General features: G+C 41.5%; 1 protein-coding gene across 3 annotated transcripts in view; it reads left to right on the forward strand.

Moving 5' to 3' along the window:
• akap6 (A kinase (PRKA) anchor protein 6) overlaps positions 1–22,679 on the forward strand; it is a 208,912-nt gene that overhangs the window by 150,431 nt on the left and 35,802 nt on the right. For all 3 annotated transcript variants that reach the window (XM_019260384.2, XM_019260387.2, XM_019260385.2), the window contains exons 16-17: positions 3,811–3,957; positions 11,841–12,104. In XM_019260384.2, coding sequence (XP_019115929.2) covers positions 3,811–3,957; positions 11,841–12,104 — 411 coding nt within the window. The remainder of the gene's footprint in view (positions 1–3,810; positions 3,958–11,840; positions 12,105–22,679) is intronic.

Raw genomic sequence — 22,679 nt, forward strand, 5'->3', positions numbered from 1 at the left:
TCACAATACATTTTTTAAAAACATTGCAGAGATTTCTCAATGTACCATTTAGAGAGAGGTTGTGTACCACCAGTGGTACCATAGATTGAGGACCACGTTTTGCCTTCCGTAACTTAAGGTCCTGTATGCCTGATGCTAGTCATCATAGATGTCGTTTTTGGGGGTTGTCATGGTATGAGGATGTGGTGGTTCCATGGAAAATTTGGAAAAACCTTGACTGGATTTTAAGCTTATGATTTAGGTACTTAGATGATGAAGCTGTTGACCGCAGCAATCAGCTTTTTTTTCATTTGGTTTAAAGTTGTTCTTCGTGGAAAACAGCTCAAAACATGATTTCCTGTCAGCACACTGTCGCTCGCTTGCATCAGTTGATATTCTTCTAAAGTTGAACCTTTGTCAACGCCGCTGTGTGACCTTTGTGTAGTGGCCGGTTGCGCTTGCACGTTTTTCAGAGTTCAGTTCACAATATGTGGCGTCCTGTCATGTCTCCAGAGTTTGAGCGTGGACGTGGTGTCACCATCCTCTCTATTTATTTACTGTCTTCTTCTTCCTCCCTCACATGCAGTCTCTTTGTCTTCCCTCTCTGACTCTCTCTGTCCTCAGGCCCTGTGTATCTCAGTCCATCCTTGCATGGAGATTGACTTGAGGCATGAATACATCACAACTAGCCATCCATGCATCCACCCCACCACCCTCTCCTCACACCATCACTTCCAGCCTCCCCTCCTCCCTCCTCCACCGTCCCCATTTCTCCAAGATCCCTCTCTCAGCACTTATCTTAAAGTTCGGATCTCATGCATTTTAATCGGCGTGTCTATCTTCCTTTCTCCGCCTCTCCCTCTTTGACTTTGGATCAGTGGCATCCTTCAAACAAACAACAACAACAAAACAACCCCCCCCAACCCTCCCCACTAGTTCCCTTTCCCCTTTTTAAATCAATATTTGCCATCAGCGAATAAATCGTATAATTTCCTGACTGTTAGACGAGTGCGACGCAGACATATTTACCTTCAACTCACTCTTTTTTTTTGCTGTCAATCCCTCGTTCTCGCAGCGTGGCTATTAGCTAAGTGAAGGGGATGGATGGCTGTGAAGCGCCGAGCGATAGCATCTCCATCAGAATCGGCGACGTTGAAAAATGGCCGCCGCCTCTCTGATGACAGCGCAGCAAAAAAACACACACACACACACACACACACACACACGTATGCATGCATACGTCCTCTCACACACACAGTCAGAGACATTTAAATATTCAAATGGGGCCGGGCGGTAATGATAAACGACAAGGGAAAAGTAGAATCAAGTAGCTATCGATGCAGAAAATGAAAAGAGGAGAAAGAGAAAAGAGAGGAGGAGGAGGTGGAGGAGGAGGAGGGAAATTAAGCAACAAAAAAAGATGGAGCCATCGAAAGGAGAGTTACTCTAACAGCCGAAAAGAGAGGAGATAGATGGAGAGTGATGGAGAAAAAGATGAATGAATTCGGCAAATAGAAAAGGAGGAGTGTTACAGTAAGGGAAATAAAGATGGAGATGCCACAAATTAGAAAAATGGAGGGAAGTACTGTAAGTGAAGAGACAAGGACAAACGGAGGAAGAGCAACAAAAGATCAAAATAAAGGGTTGGAGAGAGAGGAGGACAGTGGAGGGGGAGGGATGTGAGAAAAAGTCTGAAACTAACAGAAAAGGAGGGAAAACAAGCATATAAAAGAGAAGAGGCAGGATAGTGGAGACATGTAACAAAGAATGAAGAGATGGAAGGTGTGAGGAGAGGAGGAGAAACAACATGTGGACGGAAAAGGCAAAAAGAAACCCCCCAATTCACCAGGAACCTCTACTGAAGTGAACATTTTCATGCTCAACCAACAAACAGCGAAAGAGAAGGAGAAATCAACAATCACAAGTTGTTTTCATTCAAACTTCCTTTTGATACCAACTATGTGACATTTCAAACCGAGTTTGATTTAACAGTTAAAAAAATAGAGAGAAAAATAAATGGCACTAAAACTGTAACTGTAAATAGATATTTTCTTAATAGGAAAAAAAATAGTTTATATATAGGAAAGTCCCTGCCGACTCTTCGGTGAACTTCCCCCCAGACTAACACCTGGGTACTGAGAGCTACAGTACACATGATGTGATGTAAATAGAAAACTGTTGTTGGGTGTAAATATTCAGCAACACTTGCTGATACAAAATGGAGCATTTCTTTAAAATCTTTCCAAAGAGCACTCTGCGGTCTGCCGTCAAGTGCCGTCGCCACTGCTGCCGCGTCAGCGGAGCTGCAGAGCTGCAACAGTTTTACGTTTTTTAAAGCAGTCAAAGAAGGTGAAGCTGTGAGTGAAAACTCCTACAGTATGAGTGCCTCGAACATTTCATCATGAGATGAGCTGCAAACAACGGGAATAAAAAGATCTGCTGCTTTCTGAAAGAGCTGTTAAAGGAGTATCGTCTTTGGAGTATCAAATACTCGCCACATGTAGGCTTGTGAAGCTTTGTGGAGGACAGCAGCTGTTTGACGATTTATAGCAGTTACTACAGATTCCAGTGGAGAGTTTTTATTTTAGAAATCTGAACTCAACCAGCAGAATGTGATGGAGAGTAGGGCTGCCACAAACGATTATTTTGATAGTCGACTAATCACAGTTTAGTTTTTCGATTAGTCGACTAATCGGATCATACGTAAATTCACTGTCCCGGAGAAGGCGGGTGGTCGGGCGGGTGCTGTAAAGCTCGCGAATGGAGCCATGAGCCACCTTCGCCCCCAAGTCTTTCCATGCCGACCCAGAGCCGCTGCGGAGGAAATGCGCCCGGCGGACGCCAGCCAGCGCCGGGGAGAGGTCCCACGAGGGGATCCTCCCGCACCGTGCGTCCGTCCCTGACCCGAGTTGAATCCCCCGGGCAGACTGCGTGGAAGTTGCGTAAAAATCGCGGTGATTGGTTAAAATTACAACACCGCCCTGAATTCACAGGGATTCACTGAAGTTGTGTTGAAGTTGCAAATCGCAACATCGTGAATTTCTGGAGGGTCTGTGTTATGGTATCATTTACAGTATAGTCAGGCCTGATGCCGATTACCACTACTGCGCATGTGTGTAGGTGTGGGTGTTTGTGGGTGTGTGTGTATGTAAAACGATGCGTCGACTACTAAATTAGTTGTCGCCGATTTTGTTCATCGACATAATAGACTGTATAAAAATATAGACATAGGCTTCGTCACGTCCACGTGTGAAGCTCAGTGTGGTGACTCTGGTCGTCTCCATCATTGGCAATCCTGCCTATGTTGACTTCTGTCTAATCCATATTTTCACACTTTTAAACAGCATCTTATTGTGTCATCTTCTACAAGGATTCAATTTAGTGGTGTCGTGGTCGTGAACGTATCGTTCAATATGAACTTTTATATGGCTCGGGAGTAAAGAGTAGTCTCAGTGAGTGATTCCTTCATTTTCATGCAGTACGTTCTCTCGCCACAAGATAGCTGCATGGCTGCTCAGGCTGTGTGACGAGTACTACGTTCATACGGATCGGACCTTTTGTTCATTTGTCACATTTACATTGGCTACAAGAGGGCTACAGCATTGCACTAGTGAATAAACGAAACGAATGATATGACTCAAAAAAAGATTAGTTCACTTTACTGTGATCCGAGTCAGTTAAAAGACTCAAACTTCCCAACACTAATTCAATGCCACCAGAATGACATGTGAGTGACATGAATAAAGCAAATGAACTTCTTCTGTCCCCCCCTTTAAGTTGGGTTGTGTCTGTCTGTCCGTGACGTTTCTTTGTCCTGTTGTCTGTCTCCAGAGCAGCCATGCTGAGCTGATGATGATGGAGAGCAGGAAGACGGGTCTGCTGGGCCGGGCAGAATCGCTGAAGAGGAGCGGGACCGAACTATCCGCAGACTTTCACCGCAAAATACACAACCTGACGCACACATGGACACAGCTGGAGGTAACACACCCACACAAATAAACACTACGCATTTTAGAAATCCCAAACACAGAGATAATATCTCAACGATCACACTGATGTTTCTGTTGAGACAGGACTCTGTGTGTGTGTGTGTGTGTGTGTGTGTCTAATTTTAGGCTAATCAGCTCTGATCTAATCCAGAACATGAAGATGATAATTAGTGTCGTCTCAATTAAGGAGCCCTGCTGCCATCGTGGCCTTTTAGCTTCATGGTGGAATGAACTGAGATAGATAATTCTTCTCACACTATGTAACTTTGGGCTCCAGGTTTAGGAGTACGTAACACTTTTCGGCACTAAGTCACACACCACCAACTATTTGACTGATTTTGGTGAAACTGGATCATATTTTATGGAGAAAATGTTTTCTGCTTTTCCCTCTGATGTCCTCCGACTGCTCCACCTCAACACTCTGTGATTTACAGAGTTTCCTGATGGACAGTGAAGTAAACTGCTGCCAACTGTAGCTGCTGTTAGCTGATGTTAGCTCAGTTTGTTAGCTGAGCTGCCCAGACTGTGAGTTCAGAATACCGGGGGAGTGTTAGTGTTTGAAACCACAGATGTTATGAACCATTGGGAAGAAGAAGAAGAAGAAGAAGAAGAAGAAGAGGGGGTTTTCAGGCCCAGGACATGGGGAATGCTGACAGGGGGTGGAACCAGTGTCATGCCAGAACTGGAGCTCGGCTCTGAGTGCTGCTCTACTTTAAATATAAAACAGTCAGATCTTCATCAAGCCATCTGTAAATAAAAGTAACAACAGTTGTCGTGTCAGGATATTTGATGCCAGTCAGACTGAATCACCTTAACTCTGGATGAGTGAAAAGCAAATGAATGAATGTGTTTTTTCTTCTCCTGGGAAGAAAATTATTCACATGATGGAAAAGACTTTGGAAAAGCATTAGCACAGACAATGCCATGTCTCTCAGACATGCAGTCATGAAAGCAAAGATTGGTGTTGATCCAGAGACAGGGTGCTGATCTAGTCGGACATCATGCAGGTAATCCTCGCACCCTTGTTGGGAAAGTTTACTTCCAGCCGTCGACACAAAAGAAACTCATCAGAAATCATAGAAATGCAGAGGAGCGTCTGCTCAGGTTGAGATGGACTGTGCGCTTGATGTCGCGTGATAGATAAACACGCACAGCTGTTCATTTTCAATCTGTTCTGCAGTGTGATGACTGAAGATCTGCTGCCACGTCACAAACATTTTATATATTTAATATAACATTATTATAACCTTTTGATAAACAACAATTTTGTTTACTTTTCCTTTAAAAGTCATTCTGACTCCAAACACTACGATACCCACGGGCCTCAGCCTCTGTTGCTATGGAGAATCCAGACAAGCGGTCATAGGCTCAATATTTAGGCAGGTTGCCTTTTTAGGTTTAGGTTTAAGCTCTATAATTGGATATTTCTTACTGAAATGCACCTTGGGAGTTGTAGTTTACTTCTGTCCTTCAGGTTTACAGATTTCACCTGAAAGTGAAACTCTGTGTGTGTGCCTTGCTGACGGGCACGTCGGCAACAGTTGTTTGTCTCTACGCGGCGTGGTGATTAATTCCCGGTGTGTGGTTGGAGGTGACAGCTGGCGGCGGCTCGTCAGGAGGCTGAAATGTGACGATGTGACTTTGTTCCTCCGAAGAAACAAAACGTCTCTTGTCAACCCGAGCAAAGCGTCGACGCGTTCAGCTCGTTCACACGAACGGAGAGCAAACGCCATCTGTGTGTGTGTGTTGTCCCACACACAAATTCAAAGTTATTCAAAGTGTGTGTGTTAACAAATGTATCAACGTCGCTGAAACAGATGAGTCTCTCTCTCTGTTTCACCACGGTAACCAGACTGTGATTAAACTTCTGTTACTGACAAACAGACATTTGGACTCACAATGCCGTTACACACACATATCAAACTGTGTGTCATCAGGGAGCAGATGGATTCTGGGTAATCTCTCTCTCTGTGTTCTCCTTCATCCTCCGTTTCTCTAACACAGTATATGGTCAAAAGTGCAGGATGAGTCATCGTTTTACCTGAAAATACCTACCAGAATACTTCCATTAACTCTTTTTTTACCTCCTTCCCTCAGTCCTCGGTCCCTGATCCCTCTCTCCTCACTTTATCTTTTTACTGTACTTATCGGCAGGCAAAAAAAAAAAAATTACATCTTTTTCATCATGGATTTCATCTTTCTAGTTATTTTTCAATCAAAACCGATGAATATTTGCTGCCGTCATCCTCTCAGATCTTTTATTTTGTTGTTATTCTTTGTGGTTTATGAAAGTGACTTGAGCATCTTTGTGATTTGATCTGTTGGCCAACTAAACAAACACATCACTGAGCTGTGGGAAAGTTTATCGCGCATTCTCAACAATTCAATTGAAAACAATGAGATTTTATGAAGAGAACATCATCATCCTCTTCCCCTCTTCTTGTTCTTCATCCCTCTTTTGAAGTTTTTAAGGTGATTTTTTTTTTCTTGCCAACATTTTCTCCATATATCAAAGGTGTGTTTGTCTCCCTCTAACTGTCTTTGCCTCCCTCCCCCACCCTCCCCCTCCCAACATGGCGTCTGAGTAGCATATTAACGGGCCTATCAGTGCTGGCGTCGGCATCTGCTGCTCTGACACAAATTGGGAATTAACTGGAATTGATGTCCTGCGCCTCGCCTCTGAACTGTCCTGGCCTTATGAAGAATTTATGACGGAGAGCTCGCACGCACACACTAACACACACACACACACACACAGCGTACGACGAAGAAAATAAAGAGGTTGTAAATTAGCTTTCATCTTCTCTGTTGTGGATTTCGACAGCGGCATGTCGTTTTTCGCGTTTGTTCAAGGTCAAACTGTGTAAAGGCAGATACAGAGTATCTGTACAGTGTATATATATATATATAATATATCTTATATATATATATATATATATATATTGCTGGGTTTATCAGCAAATGTGTAAATGAATAATTTACATTTCAAAAGATTTAATTTTAAGAACTATTTATTTAAGAATCTATCATCATACATGAACCATTTCTAATGGTTCAGGTAAAATCAGGTTAAATGTTTCTTTGAACAATTTAAATCCAGTTATTATGTTGAAAAACAAGAACAGAGTTCTTTTTTGAATAAAAGGTGCTAAGTGGAACCAAAATGCTTTTACATAGTCTACACAGACTTACGTTTTATAGACTTTATAGAGATGTTGGATGATTAATTGAGAAAATAATCAAAAGCTCCATGAAAAGTTTAAAAACCGTCACCCAAATAAAGAGGTTCTTCTGCTGAAGGTTCTTTCTAGAACCAGAGAAGAACCATGCCCGTGACAAAAATTAAATGAAATGAAAAAGACACAAAGGCACTTTCTTTTGGTTTTGGTAAATTAACACTTGAAATGATAATTTCATCTGCGTATCCATCCTTTTCCCATCAACACTCTAAAATGCACGAGTCAGGACCTGATCACCACTTCAACCTGCAGGGAAAAGAGGAAGAGGAGGAGGAGGAGGGAAAACAAATTCTGGTTAATTGAGTCCCCTAAAAAAAAAACACACCATCTCTCTCTTTGTTTCATTTGCACTCCCCCTCTCTTTATCGCTCTTATTTGGTAATTTCATTTTTCATTTTCAGTCTCCCCCATTGGTTCTTTTTTAATTTGCTTTCCTTGCATTCCCACATTTTTCTCTTCTTCCTTCTCGGTTTCTCCCTTTCACTTTTTATCATCTCTCTTCTCACTTACTTTTTCTTTCTCTTCTTGTTTGTATTTGCAGTCTCAGAGTTGTTCTTAGAAACACGTCTGTATTAGTCAAAGCTCAAATGTAGATCTTAGGTCTTTTAATGTGGAGGAATTCAAGAGATTAACTGAAACACAAAGCCTTTACCTCCCTGTTAATATGAACATTCGATTAAAAACTTCTAAGGCTCAGTCTGCCCTGTTATGTAGAAATCAGTATTTGTTGTGATTTGTCTCCTCCAGTTTCAGATCGTAATCCCACTGTGGTAAATATAGACAGCTGTACAAGTGTATTTGTTCTGATTAAATACTACATTGCATTAATATTACTGACTAGTTCAACAGCAGTCAGCCCAGCTCGGCGTCTGTCTTTCAGCCTTTTATTTCACCAAGCTCTCACCAACCACTAAAAGTCAGTCCCACATTTACTCTTGTCCGGCGGCTTCTTGCTCACTCACACTCTTCTTTTCTCTTCTTAGCTTCCACCGTCAACGTCCTCTTCAGTCTCTTCTCCTCTGCCATTATGTTCATAAAGGCTGCTGAGCCCCGTTACATTGCCCGCTCACTCAGCTCAGGTTCTGGCACAACACTGGCTCCACTCCGCATTCCTCTGCACCCCTGAAAACTCCACCGGTGTTCTGAGCTCACAGTCAGTGTAGCATCAACATGATTTAACATCTGTTGATTTACGAGAGAAAAGTTACACAATGTTGCTTTAAGTTTGATCCTTAACATGTTTATTGCTCTCATTTTAAAACCTTTTCACAGAAAATCATGTTCAGAGTCATTCAGTTTCTTTAGATTTACATATGACAATGTAATAATACTGTCTTCCTGTAAAATAAAAAGTGATGTGTGCTTATGTGAGCTTGAACCAACCAAAATTAACCAATAATATCGTGACATCCATCAATGAATGTGAAATCAGTGGAAACCTGAGAAAAGAAAACAGTGCAAAATAAGTTTCCAAATGACTCTGAAAACTATAAAAGCGTTAAGAAGACATAAATCTGAAGCTCGGTAGGTAATAAACGTACAATGTGCAACCTGAAAATGTCCACCACAGCCACCTGTAGAGAAAACAAAGTATGTTTAGAAAAAAAAATTTATGTTTCTTTGTCTTGAAAATGTACTTTCACTCACATCCATCTTCATATCTGCTCTGCCTTCTCCCAAACTAACCACAGACTCAGATAATGGCCGTTGCCTCTTGAACGCACAGCTAACTGCACATTTCACCAATCAGGGGGTCCCATAATCGCCCCTCTTCATCGTCTAATGGGCTGGTTTCTACCTGCCAGAGTTCAGTTAAAGTAGTGTTTCCACTCAGGAGGGAGAGTCGCTGCTATACCGACGGCTCAATACCTTTTTGTACAAACACATACATATGCAAATTAGTGACAGGGACCCATGCAGGGCTCGTTCAGGAGCAGCCTGGTGTTCAGAGATGCTCAGTTTCTCTTGTTATGGCTGCTTGTTAAAGTCATAATTAGAACTGCAAGATAACAGTTGTTTGATCCTTTAAATTTTTTCAAAACCAGGCAATATGAACCCTGAATGAGAGCAAATACCGTGCATGTACTTTCTTTCTATTAAACAAAAATAAAACATCTGGAAGCTGTAAGAGTTATGATTACCATAATATTAACTTTAAAAACAGATTCATATAAACCCAGCAGCTGATTGTTGGTGAAGAATTCTGATATTGTGACAAAAGAGTCATGACTGAAGGACTTTGGGAGCTGTAAACGCATAAAGAACGCAGAGAGACACAGTGGTGATTGACTGCACACCTCGGCACAGTAAAATATCAACTTGATTATCTACAGAGACCCAACAATTCCACCCATGAACAAGAACTTGGCGACAGTAGCGAGGAAAAACTCGAAACCTCGAGCATGGAACATGGACAGACATCTGCAGAGACCAGCTGAGTTTAGAAAGACAAAGATGGACAGCTGTTATAATAATGATAACTACAACTATTATTAGAATAGAAATATGACTAATGGTGGTTATAATAATGATAACAGTACTTGTAGTGGACGTCATCAGGTCCACGGCAGCAGGCTCGACCAAATGCTGATCTCAGCGTAGCCACAATCCATGAGAACCTGCCAGATGAGAAAGGAGAAGAGTGATGCACCATCATGAGAAGTCCCACTGCAGTTTAGTCCTTTAGCAGGGTAAGTAAGGGACTCACCTGAGCCAGCCCTAACTATAAGGTCTACGAAGAAGGAAAGTATTAAGACGAATCTGAAATGTGGAGGAGGTCTGCATCCAGAACCAGAACCTGGGGCTGGTTCCACAGAAGAGGAGCTTGATAGTTCTTACCATGACATAAATGAATCAGTTTTTGAAATGTGATGTGGTGTCAAAACAAAGTATCTTTAGGAATTTGATGGATGGTCTTAAAATGTGCATAAAAACAGGTGGAGGGAAAGCCACTATCAGATCACTACGATTAATCCACATATTGCTAAATACACACAGATTAGAAAAGAAAATTGCAGCGCACATTTGCACGGCAAACAACTTTAGCGATTGCCCAACAACTCTGCCCCGAGCACGTCGTCATCATGAGTTTGTTTGTTCTATACTCATATAAAAAAGAGGCACACTTGTCTAAATCCAAGTGGGGAATAGTCTCTCTCAGCGGCTTGCTGTGTCGTACTGTGTGATCAACAGGGGTTGGAAAATTACTCTGCAGAGCTTATTACAGACACACACACACACACACACACACACAGAGTCAAGCTCTTGTTATTCGAAGTTGTTGCGGTTTGAAACAGTGATTGCTCCTCACCGAACACTCTCTGAGTTTGTATTGTGTCTGAATGATGTTTTGTTTTGCTTGTGAATATCAGCTCTGTAGGTGAAGCTCTGAATTAGCAGCTGATCTGTTTGCACCTGCAAGAAAGAAACACCGGGTAGATTCTCCGAGCTTTGTTCACAGACTCCACGACAATCACGACAGCAGCATCAGCAACATCACGTTAATTCACAGTTACAATGGCAGCATTAGCAGCTGTTGAAATTAATCTTTATGTAACAGATGGAGGTAAGCGAGGAGGGTGAAATTTAATATTATGATATTTGTGTGTGCCGTTATACAGTACATACGTCATACAGTGCAATAATTATCTATTTTATCTAATAGTATCTATGATCATCAGTGGCTTCTAGAGCAAGAAGGAGGAAGCAGGAAACATAATTTTTGAATTTGAAGGGCTCAAGTGGCAACCTCTATGGCTGTGAAGTCAACACAGGAAGTACCAAAAACTGCAAACATCCACTTGAGGCTGGCTCCAGAAGTGAGTCAGTCTCCATAAGTCCCCATGTTCAAATGTCCAACTTCACAGCAGAATTAAACATGTTTACAGCGTGGCCAGAGCCACCACATTGAGCCTCACAACAGCTCTTCAGAATCCTGTGGGCTGCGTCACGGAGATGACGTCCATTTTTTTTTCAGTCTATGGTAGGGCTTTAAAACTAATAGACACTACAGGATAGACTGAATAGGGTCATAATTTAAAATGATTGCTATCATCATTAAACCCTAACCAGCTGATCACTCACATAAAGATAATTATTTTTCATGTTACAGATTTTTCTCAAATTTGATGTTTAAATATGTAAATGAGGCATTATCAAATGTAACTTTAGGTGAAATCTACAGACACAAACAGACAAAGTGAAAGTAGACGTGTTATGGAAGAAAAATAGACTGACTAATCTGAAAATGTTTTTGCCTGTAGTGTCTCACCTTAGCCACAGGAACATGAACATTACTAAAATTAAAACAATAAAAAATAACCCAGCATGTTGATGTCACCTTTAAACAAGAGCAGATATGTGTTATAATTACCTACAAATCTAAGAAACCTCATGTACAAAATATCAAATAACCTTATGATTATTATTACATCTTCAACAGAGATGTCTAATATTTACATCATCCTCTGGTGGTTTAGGAATGAATACATGACATCCTCTTTATTGATCTGTACATTAGTGAAGGTAAATGATTAATGGCCATGTATGTATTGATTGATATGCTACTTTGCATGATGCAATATTGACACAACTACTCCCTGTCCTCTTTCCTTTTTTCCCCCTTGTCTTGCAGAAAATCCTCTCGGAGCATTCAGGACCCGCCTCTTCGCAACAGAACCAGTCAGCCAACAGGAACTCTTTGCAGGTCGGCGGTCGCGCTGATGCCATGGAAAACCCCCGTTCGGCCCTGTCCCCGCTTACCAACTCGCTCCTGGAGCAGCTGGAGGCTCGTATTAAAGAGCTGAAGGCGTGGCTGCGAGACACTGAGCTCCTCATCTTCAACTCCTGCCTCAGACAGCAGCACAAAGATGCCTCAGAGCAGCTCCAGAGCTTCAAGGTAGGTTAACTTAGCATGATGTGAGCAATGTCGACTGCTGTAGAGGTGCTTTGGATCAATGTGGGAGGTTTCGTAGAAGTTTAGAAATCAGCAGCTCTCCCATAGCCTGGAAGCTACCAAGTTTGGTTCAGTTTAATCACATTTCATCAACATAACCCCCAAAACACCACAAGAAACATGGAACATTGCATCTGAATTTATATTCCACTTTGACCTTGAGTGAACCTCCCAAACATCCATCCATTCGCTACCATTTTCTACCATTTTCTTTCACTTGTCCGTGAATGGGTTGCGATGGCAGCAGGGTATTCCCGACTTTCGTCTTCCCAGCAACGTTTTCCAGCTACTCCTGGGGGATCCCATCGCAATCCCAAGGCCAGATGGGATATGTAATCCCTCCAGCAATTCCTGGATCGACTCTGGAGTCTCCTCCCAGTTGGACATGTCTTGAAAACCTCTAAAGGAAGGCGCCCAAGAGGCATCCTAATCACATGCCCAAACCACCTCAGCTGGCTCCCTTCGACACAAAGCTCTACTCCAAGCTCCCTCAAGATGTCCGAGCTCCTCTTAGACTGAGCCCAGTCACCCTATGGAGGAAAATCATTTTGGCTGCTTTTAACAGGATCTTGTGCATTAAATACTTTAGCCATTCACTACCTCATGGCTACAGGTGAGAGTTGGAACGGAGATCGACTGGTAAATCGAAACCCTTCCCTTCTGGCTCTGCTGCCTCTTTACCACAACGGTCCAACGCCCGCATTACTGCTGACACTGCAACAAACTGCCTCTACCTTCTAAGCAGAATTTCAGATTAGTCTTCCACCACAAATCCTAAATAATATTTCCATAATGACTTCTGATTCATCTTTATCCGAGGACTTAAAGGTGGGGTTGGTCATTATGGAGCTTCAGTTGTTGATTGTTTTATTCCCAAAGTGTCGGCATTAGACAACCAGTCAATGAAACTCAACTATCAGCTATCTTTCTCCACCTTTAGACTTCAAGTCAACCTTCATTGAACCACGGTTAGTTCTTCCGAAAAACACAGAGACTCTCAAGTTGATGTTTTTAAAACAAAGGTTACTGGACAACCACACAGTACATGTAACATGTTGTGTATTTATACTTTATTATTACAACTACAAATCTAAAGACTTTTATTTTGTTACATGAACAGCAAGCAGAACACTGTCAGTTCATCAGGTTTCCACTGTTGTGTTTCATTTAACGTTAGTCATGTCTCACGGGGAAGGAACAGGAACAGATGTATTTCTGGATAAATTACTCCAAACTAAGTTAATACTGTATATTTATTATGAGCATCGACTATATGGAAAATGACGGTAGTGAATACTTTATACTTCATGCATAAATACTAACAACAGAGAAGATTTGAGACACAAATAAAGTGAGAAGATCAGAAAGTGATGAATACGTTCATGTAAACTTTCCTTCTCCAACTTTTTCCATCAAATATGTGACAGATCGCTTTGGCCAATCAGCAATAAGCTTTAAAAAACAAACATGTTTGCTCTGTGTGTGTGTCTGTGTGTGTGTGTGTGTGTTGCTAAGTATAGTAATACATCGTCTTAATGAGGCCAGATGAAAGCAGGGCTGTTTTGAAGCGATGGATGTATAGAGGAAACAGCAGTTAGCCTTAAAAGCCACGGGACGCTAACAGGATATTAATCAGCCTACATCACACAGCGAACAGCTAGCTGCGCTGATTAGCCTAGCCCTGCCGTGTGACTGACAACCAGAAACACACACACACGCAGACGAATACACACACAAACACACAGTCATACAAATGTACACGCTGAAATAGACACAGAGAAGTGCATTAATTCATGTATGTATACTCATAAACACGCAGAAACAGATATGCAAATGAGTGACGCATATACATACACGCACAGATGCATAAATAAATGAATGCATAAACATATAAGTGTGTTTGTGTGCATGTGCGTACTTTAGTTTTTGTCAGGATCAGCTTGAGTTTTAAAAACTTGGAGTGTGTTCGTGACATCCTTTTCAAAAAGTCAAATCAGTAAAAAGAGACAGAACTTCTCCAAAACATTGCAAAAGATTTTATTGTATTTGAGCTTTTTTTGTAAACATCAGCAACATGTTGGCGTGTATCACTACAGGTCAACATGCACCACTATCCTGTATGTACATCACCTCTTTAAAGAAGCAGCTCCTGAACCTCGATTGCTTCTTCTGTCTGAAGGACGTGTTCAATGTCCACGACACAGCATTAATATTTTATACTAAAAGTAGCAAATGTGTCACCCGTATTGAGTCAGAGCGGAGAAGGTTTTGTTTTGATTTGAGGGTTTCAGGAATTAATTGCTCCATTTTTTATTGTAATTTGGAAATTTGGATTACTTTTTAGATGCTTCCGATGATCTACACGACTAAATTACATAGAAGGCTGTGTTGTGGATTTGAGTTTCCAGTTGCTTTAAGACCTGTTTGTAGGTTTCAGATTACAACCAAGCAGCAACCGCTCTGCCTGTGAAGTGAAGCCAACACAGGAAGTGCCAAAAGCTGCAGTTCCTCAAACGTCCACTTGAGGCTGGCTCCAGAAGTGAGTCAGTCTCCATAAGTCCCCATGTTCAAATGTCCAACTTCACAGCAGAAATAAACATGTTTACAGCCTGGTACAAAAAACTGTTTTGGTCTCTGTAGCTAATTTCCCCGTTCATGACAACTGTACTGAGGGTGAATTTATATACAACTCACCTGTTCACATTATATTAAGGCTTAAAGTTATGAAGAATTAACAGCTTGACAGCTGGGTGTTACAGATAATACATAGTTCATAATATTCTTTTTTTATCTTTAGAACATTTAGCTTCTGCTTTCACATGTTTGACCAGGAAGACACAAAATATTGAAAACAACTTTAATCTGTCCATGTGCTCTTAAAATGACAGTCACATTCACACATCACACAATGTGATGGCATTTTAGAGTCAAGCTGTGAATTGGTCAGTATGGATATATGAACACAACACACTTGCATCAGTGTGTGCTCACACAAACATTTGTCCACACACACACACACACACACACAGGCTGCCTAAATGATGAAACTGTACAGAAACGAGACTTTATCTGAAGAAAAGTGAGCCGAGCCGCTCTTACTTTTGATCCTTGTCACAGCACTCAGTGGGAAGCCATTGATTTCTGGCAGAAAGAGGCCCTGAGCTTCTGGAGAAATGAAGATTGGAAATATTGATAGCAGTCATTTGTATGGGGAGAGAGAGAGAAAGAGAGAGAGGGTTCCATTTTAAGAGAAGTGGGCTCCATTTTAGCGATCATTTGTCTGTTTTTGGCGTTTGGACTCGTAAATGGGTTCGATTTCTGCGCTGCAGCTTATTACTGTATGGCTGTATGAGAAAACAGTGGGGATCAGCAGAGGTCAAAGGAGCACACACACACATTTACAAACATATAATTATGAAAAGACACATATACAGACATTTATTTAACATGTATGCACACACACACACCAGATATTTCTGCTGCATTAAGACTTACTCGCATACACAAACTCATGAATATCTGTTCAAGAAATGTAAGAACTTTTGCATTTTTGTTACACGCACGTTTCATCATCACATGTAGAAATAGGAAATGTACGGGGACCAACTGTCTCAGTTTGTCTGGGGTTGTCACTGTCCAGTCTGCCTATGAGTCATAGTCTGTGATGCTTACGGCTCTTTCTGACAGCACCAGAACCTCGGCATGGTAACCGTTAGCTGTCATGTTGAAGAGAAAGTCTGTCGTTTCTGAAGATGTCCAAGAAGCATATACCTTAATAAAAGCAATGAAAATTCTGCGTTCATGGTGTTGCAAAGCATTATGCTTCTTCCCCATACTGAGGAACACTCCTGGTTGGAAAATGACAAAAATTGGGACACTACTGCTACGTCAAAGAGCCGTGAACGGTGGGGTGGAGTTAAATTGTACAACTATCTACAGATTTATGAAGCTCTGATGCAGACCGTCCCAAACCCTAAGGAGACCTGGAGGAGTTCTCATTGTTTTTACAGGTTGTTGTAGGTTTGTTTCTCCGCGGTTTGAGTGATCTAATCTTTAACATTCACACTCAAAAACATGTTATTACTCTTGACAGATGCTTTGGCACCTGATGTTTGATGAACCGGTTTGATGTTTAGGAGTGAACTAAAAATGAGCATCTCACTTCCCTCACCTGACCCATCAATGATGCCGAGCGCTGCAGGAAATGTGCTGTGTTGTACCTGTAACTACACCTGCAAAGAGAAACCACTGGAGATTAGCAGAAACAAGATTTTCAGGGGGTATTAAGTTACTCTTCCCCCTCCTCCTACTCCTCCACCTGTCTTTCTGTAAACTGGCTCTTAATTGAATTAGCGCTCCTTTAAGATACGGCGTCAGCCAGACGTTCCTCCAGCAGGCCCCGGGCCTCCGATGACTCTCTATTGTCGTGGAGATGCTCTGGGGGCTGGACACACAGAGAATTAATCGACTGAGCTTCACACACACACACACACACACACACACACACACACACACACACACACAGCAGAAGCAGGTACAGACACAAATACACACCTGCTATTAAGTGTGCACAGGTGTGGACACATACACTAACGGCTCAGTCAAGAAGGTTAAATGTTGCCGTATTTTTCATCTTCTCACTTTATATGTATTATATATATATATGTGTGTGTGTGTGTGTGTGTGTGTGTGTGCGCGCGTGTTTTGGATTTAATAGAATTTTTAGTGGAATAGCTGCTGATTGTAACCCCCTTGCAAAAATGAGACTGTCTTGCGACTGTAGAAACGTGGCGGTTCAATATGGAAGATGTCCCACATTGTCTGTAGATATAAAAGTTTCATTCTTGGCACTTCAAAAATGGTTTTATCTTTAATGATCATGTTGTTAATATTATTAAAATAGATCCTGTTATAACAGCAGTTACACAAGTGTCAATAATAAAAACAAAAAACAAAATGTAGGAATCTTTTTTGTCCTTTAAAAAATGGAGCTGGTAACATGAACAGCTTCTTTCTTTCTTGGAAATGGATTTTGTGGTCATGTTCCTTCAGTCAGATGGACACACACTGTCAGGAGGCGACCTCTCGCTCTCTCCACACACACAAACAGAGACGCTAGCATAGATTGTGGATATCAATGTGAGTGTGTAGCTTGTTCGTCGTGAAGTGAAGCTGGACAACCTGCCCACCTCTGTCTCTTTATCCGTCTCTGCGTCTATACATCATCTCAATTCTCCTCTTTCTTGCTTGTTTCTCTCTGTTATTTGTTATATCTGCCTCTCTCTCTCTCTCTCTCTCTCTCTCTCTCTCTCTCTCTCTCGTTATCCGTACAGCTGCTCCCTCTCTCCCCTGCTGTTGACAGTAGATGAACCTGTCCTCCCCTACTGTTTGTTACCCACAGCCGCCTCATCACCCAGACCCCTCCAGTCATGCTCTTTGGCCTCTGGGCATAATTTATAACACATGCATCTATTTTCAGCTCTCCTCCTGCCATTTGTAAGATGTGACCCCCCCTACAGTTTATAGTATGAACCTGCCCCTCCTCGTCCACAAAACCACCTCCTGTAGCTCATGTACCCACCCATCTCACCTCCTGCCCTAAAACATGACCTCATCCTGTATTCTATTAAATTTCAGTAACCAATGACAAATCCAACATGTTGTCACCACACTGAGCTTCATAACAGCTCTTTAAAAACCTGTGGGTGACGTCACATCAAGGTTTTATATAGTTGATGCTTCTGATGTTTAAAGACTCAGACCAAAGATTTCCAATGACATGAAACGAAACCGTCCTGTCTCACCACAACTCAAGCCAGTTGATGTCACCTGCGACCCAGCTTCTTGAAAACAAGCCTTTACAATTTACTCCTACTCCAATAAAGAGCACCCATGGACGCCTCCAAATTTGGAATCCTCTTGATTTTGTATTGTAACGGTAGCATCTAACAATATTTTCATCAGGTTTGTAAGTCAAGTTAGGCTACCAAACACAGGACTAAAGAAAAGAGCAGAATAAAACAAAACACATATCTGGAACCCTCGAGAGCACATTCTCATGGATTCACCCAAGTTACCTGAGTCCAGTCATGTCAGCTGTGGCTTGATACACTACAGCAAAAACCCTCAAGGAACTCAGAGGTTTCCAAAAGAGCAACACAGATTCCCAGACAATGCAGACTATCACAAAAAACAAGAAGACGGAGGCCAAAGAGCTCAGACAGTACTGTCTCACCACTTCCTGTGCTATCTTGGATTTCAGAATCCTGAATGAATTGACTGGTTTGCAGGTGAAGGTGTGAGTGACGAGCCAAAATGTAATAAACTCTCACGAAAGTGATATCAGCTCACTCCATTACGTTTTTGTTGTTTTATCAATCCTTAATCATATTTTAGGACTCAAATCGTGTCCAGCTTAAAAAAAACCCCAAGCTGTCAGTTAGAGTGAACATACAGAGAGTTGTTGTGATGGAGACTACAGCAAGACAATGTCAGCGCTCATAGACATTTACACACACATACCATGTTGGCACGTAGATTTATGCTAAACAACATTTGTAAACAAGCTAAAGGATAAGTTCGGATCTATCTTAATACAGCAGTCACACTTTATGTTGAAATAATTATTGTACTCTGTAATCATCGCTCCAGGACAGAATCCACAGTCCTCATTCTGTGCAAAAAGACAATATAGAACAGTCTTCATTAGCCAGATCTTTGTCCTGGCAGTCGTGTACAGGTTTACTGCCAGTGTTTTGTCCCGGCAACAAACCTACATGCAACTGCCACGATTTGTTGGGGCTTGATTAACCCACTTGGGGGCCCCGGGGCAAAAATGAACTGTGTGCCCCTACTGAGACCCCTGAAGTCTTGGGCAGTAGCCCACTTTGCTCAGCTAGTAATCCAGCTTTGTATGTAGCTTCTTTTTGTTGGTATGTCGGTTGTTGGTTGGTATGTTTAATCAACCTCACTGGTGTTGAAATGCGAACAATTGGAACAAAGAGAGGCAGGTAGGTTAAAATAGACACAGGAAAAATATAGGATATAGGATATATTTATATTTATTAATTTGCAACGCTTTGTCTAAAGAGCATACAATTGAGATACTGTCCAAGCCAAAGAAATACAATGGTTTCCATGTGTGTGAAGTAACATAAAAGTGCAAAGCAAATGACTTTTTTTCTGACAGAAACAGAAACAAGGAAGAAAAGAGCATATTAAGTGAATAAGTATTTTTAAAAGTGGTATCTTCAAGAGATTTTTTAAACTGAATTTAGTTCTGGAACTCATTCTACCACGGAGGAAACACACAAGGAGTGCCTTGCACTGATGACAGGACTAGTATTCAACATTACCCTACCGGGAAGTTTTGCTAATTCAGTATTCAGGAATATGCTGTCAAATGGCCAAACGAGCCATTAATTATCATAGTCCTCAACATTATGAGTTTGTGATGTGCTGCTCTCGTTCTCACTCCCATCTCTTCAAATACTGTGTAAATATAGTGTCATTTCTGACACAGCCACCATTCTGGGGTAATATAAAAAACAATAAAGTTTGCATATGTTGGAGGTTGGAGTCATGTCAGGTGTGTAGCATAACTTGTGATATTTTCATCATTCATTTCAACATTTCACACTGTTACAAAGATACACCCTACAAAACTAATACGAAAGGGGTACCTTCAGTTTGAAGTGTAGGAACAAGATGCCATATTTTACAAGTTGGGAGTGAGAACCACAGACTGGACGTGGTCTCCGTGACGTCACCCATAAGTTTCTGAAGCGCCGCTTGGAGACGAGGCGGCCTCAGTGAAGCGTGGTTAAAGTGGACTTTTGAGGAACTGCAGTTTTTGGCACTTCCTGTTTCTGTCTTCACTCTGGAGCTCTGTAAAACCGTCTGTGAAAGAGCTCAGGCATTAAGTCTTTCATGTATCCAGACAGATGCTAAATGTTTGTTGTTATGTCCACCTCTGTGGCTGAAGCAATAGTTTGACGTACGGTGACTTCACTTCTATAAGTACAATAGTCTACAAACCACAGCTCCCTCACCATGTATGATCCTGACCCCCCTCCAGCATCTCTCAGGCAAGCTAATAGAAGGTGACAGCGAGGCTCTGATATCGATACCTGCTGCATGATGAGGATTAAAGATCCACCGACTCCCTGCCAAGAACACAGACTGCTGTGTGCCTTTTGATTACACCCATCTGTGTGTCTTTCTCGGTTGTAGTTCTGTTTGTGTTTATTCCTCACTTTGTGTGTGTGTTTGTGTGCGTGCGAGCTCGTTGGTGTTTTGAAGAGGTGTTTTCTCGTTAAGAGTTGCTCGTTAGGGGTTGAAGGCAAGCAAACAGGTGAGGTGTTGCCGCGGTAACAGCATCAACAAACAGATCAGACTTTCATCTTCATCGTCTGCTCGGGAGGAGAAGAAAAACCCTCGGCTCTTTCATCTGCTAAAGGAGTAGAGACAGAGAGAGAATCAAAACAGAACAGAGACGAAAGTCCTGTAGAGAGAAAAAGAGGATAGGTGGAGATCGAAGGATGGGAGGAAGAGAAAGATCGCAACGGAAAAGAAGAAAACACTTATTTAATCTGTTGGGAATTAAAAACAAATCGAAAAGATGAGGAGGAGTTAGTGAGGAAAGAGAGATAAGACTTGAAGAGAGGGATGATCACAGATAAAGTGAACGAGATTATAAGAGATTGTAACAAACTTTGCACCACAAAGACGATCATATTTCTACAAGTAGTTTAAAAACACAAACAACATAACCATTTATGATGAGCTGATAATAAACGTGATCAGCCACCGTCAGTAATCAATACACAACCATTAATCAAACCAATAACTAACAGCAGTCAACGTCAGACAACCTTATCATACTTAACAGTTACCTAATGTTTCTCTAGCATTGACAGAACATTAAAAAATAAACATGTAAAAACATACCGCTCTACAAACACAAGATTAAGGACGTCATATGTGGACAGACTGACTTTTAGTCATGATAGAAAACAAAAAAAAAACAGCTGTGGAGACACAAGTAAGGAGAACGACGAACAGAGACGGCATTGAAAGATCACCGCCATCTGCTTAAAGAGCAGGAAAAGACCAAACAAGGGATGGAGACAGGATGAAAGATGGAGATGGAGAAAAGTGAATAAAGAGAAAGACGACTGAAAACTGAGGAGGAAAAATGGAGAGAGTTGGTCAGGAGGGAAAGAAACAAAGAAAGAGGATGGTGAGACAAAAAGAGATTTAGAGACCAGCGGGGGAAAGAGAGAACAGCCTGTAAAGTGAGATGCAGAAAGAACAGAGGAAAAAGACGGATGAGAGAAAGAGGTGAAAAGACGAATATACAGAGAAATGCAGACAGACAGAAGGAGATTGGATTTTATTGATAGCGGCGTTTTAACTCGCCGCGGCATGTTCGCTCGGCTGCATTAGTGAGAACAGTAAATGCTTTCACTCACAAAGACTTCATATATCCTCCATTTGTTTACCGCTGCTGAATATTTTAAGAGTAAAGCTTTCATCTCTAAAATGTCGCCGTGAGTCGAGCAGGCGAAAAGGACTTCAGCTAATAACTTACAATAATCAATAAGACCTGATGATGTCAGCAGTAATCCATTTTGACTTTCACATGAAGGCCGCTGAGCTTAGCGAACGTTTGCTTTAATCAAACAACTAAGCTGATGTTTGTGATGAATTCTCTGTTAAACTTTCAAACCTTGAAGGTGTCTTTGGTTAGTTTTCAGCACTGGGAGTTACTGATAGTCTTAGCAAGGGGTATGTACACAATATATCAACATTAACAATTAGACGACTTGGAAATACCACTAATTGTCATGTCAAAAACATTCAAGGTCAGTTTTGATGGAAGCAAAGTTACATAATTTAGGTTCTTTGCCTGTATGTCCAAATACTTCCATATAACTAAAATCATAGTAACATTTACTGGATTTTTTTTTTTTTTTATATTGTTTTGGTCTCACTTTTTAACCCCCCAGACACGGGAGCACCCGTCATTCCCAATGAATCAAAACACGTTAAATAAAGTCCACAAGATTCGGCAGGAAGCAGTGAATGACCGATTTGCTCTGACTTTTACACATAAGTCAAATATCTTTCTCTTGCTTTATAAAGCGCCAAAGATATGGCCTACTACCACATTACAGTTTTTGTTATAACAATGTGAGTCGATCTAAATTTAATCACATAATCACCTTAGATAAACAAAGGGACTTACTCTGGGAAGGTTCACCGAAGAGTCGGCAGGGAGGACTGACTGTGTCGCAGTGACTTTTTCTCATCTAAAGCGCTAAAGACACTAACTGCTACCAAATTACGCTTTGTTATACAATATGGATTGCTCTAAATTTCATCACATAATCATCATCAGTAAACAGCTCTCCTCCTGAATGGAAGTTTGGTGTGAAGTTCGCCAAAGAGTCGACAGGGAGGTCTGACTGGGTAATGGTGACTTTTACATGTAGCTGTACTGTTGTTTGTTCTTGT

This window comes from Larimichthys crocea, chromosome V (assembly GCF_000972845.2).
Source record: "Larimichthys crocea isolate SSNF chromosome V, L_crocea_2.0, whole genome shotgun sequence".
In the NCBI taxonomy this organism is placed as follows: domain Eukaryota; kingdom Metazoa; phylum Chordata; class Actinopteri; family Sciaenidae; genus Larimichthys; species Larimichthys crocea.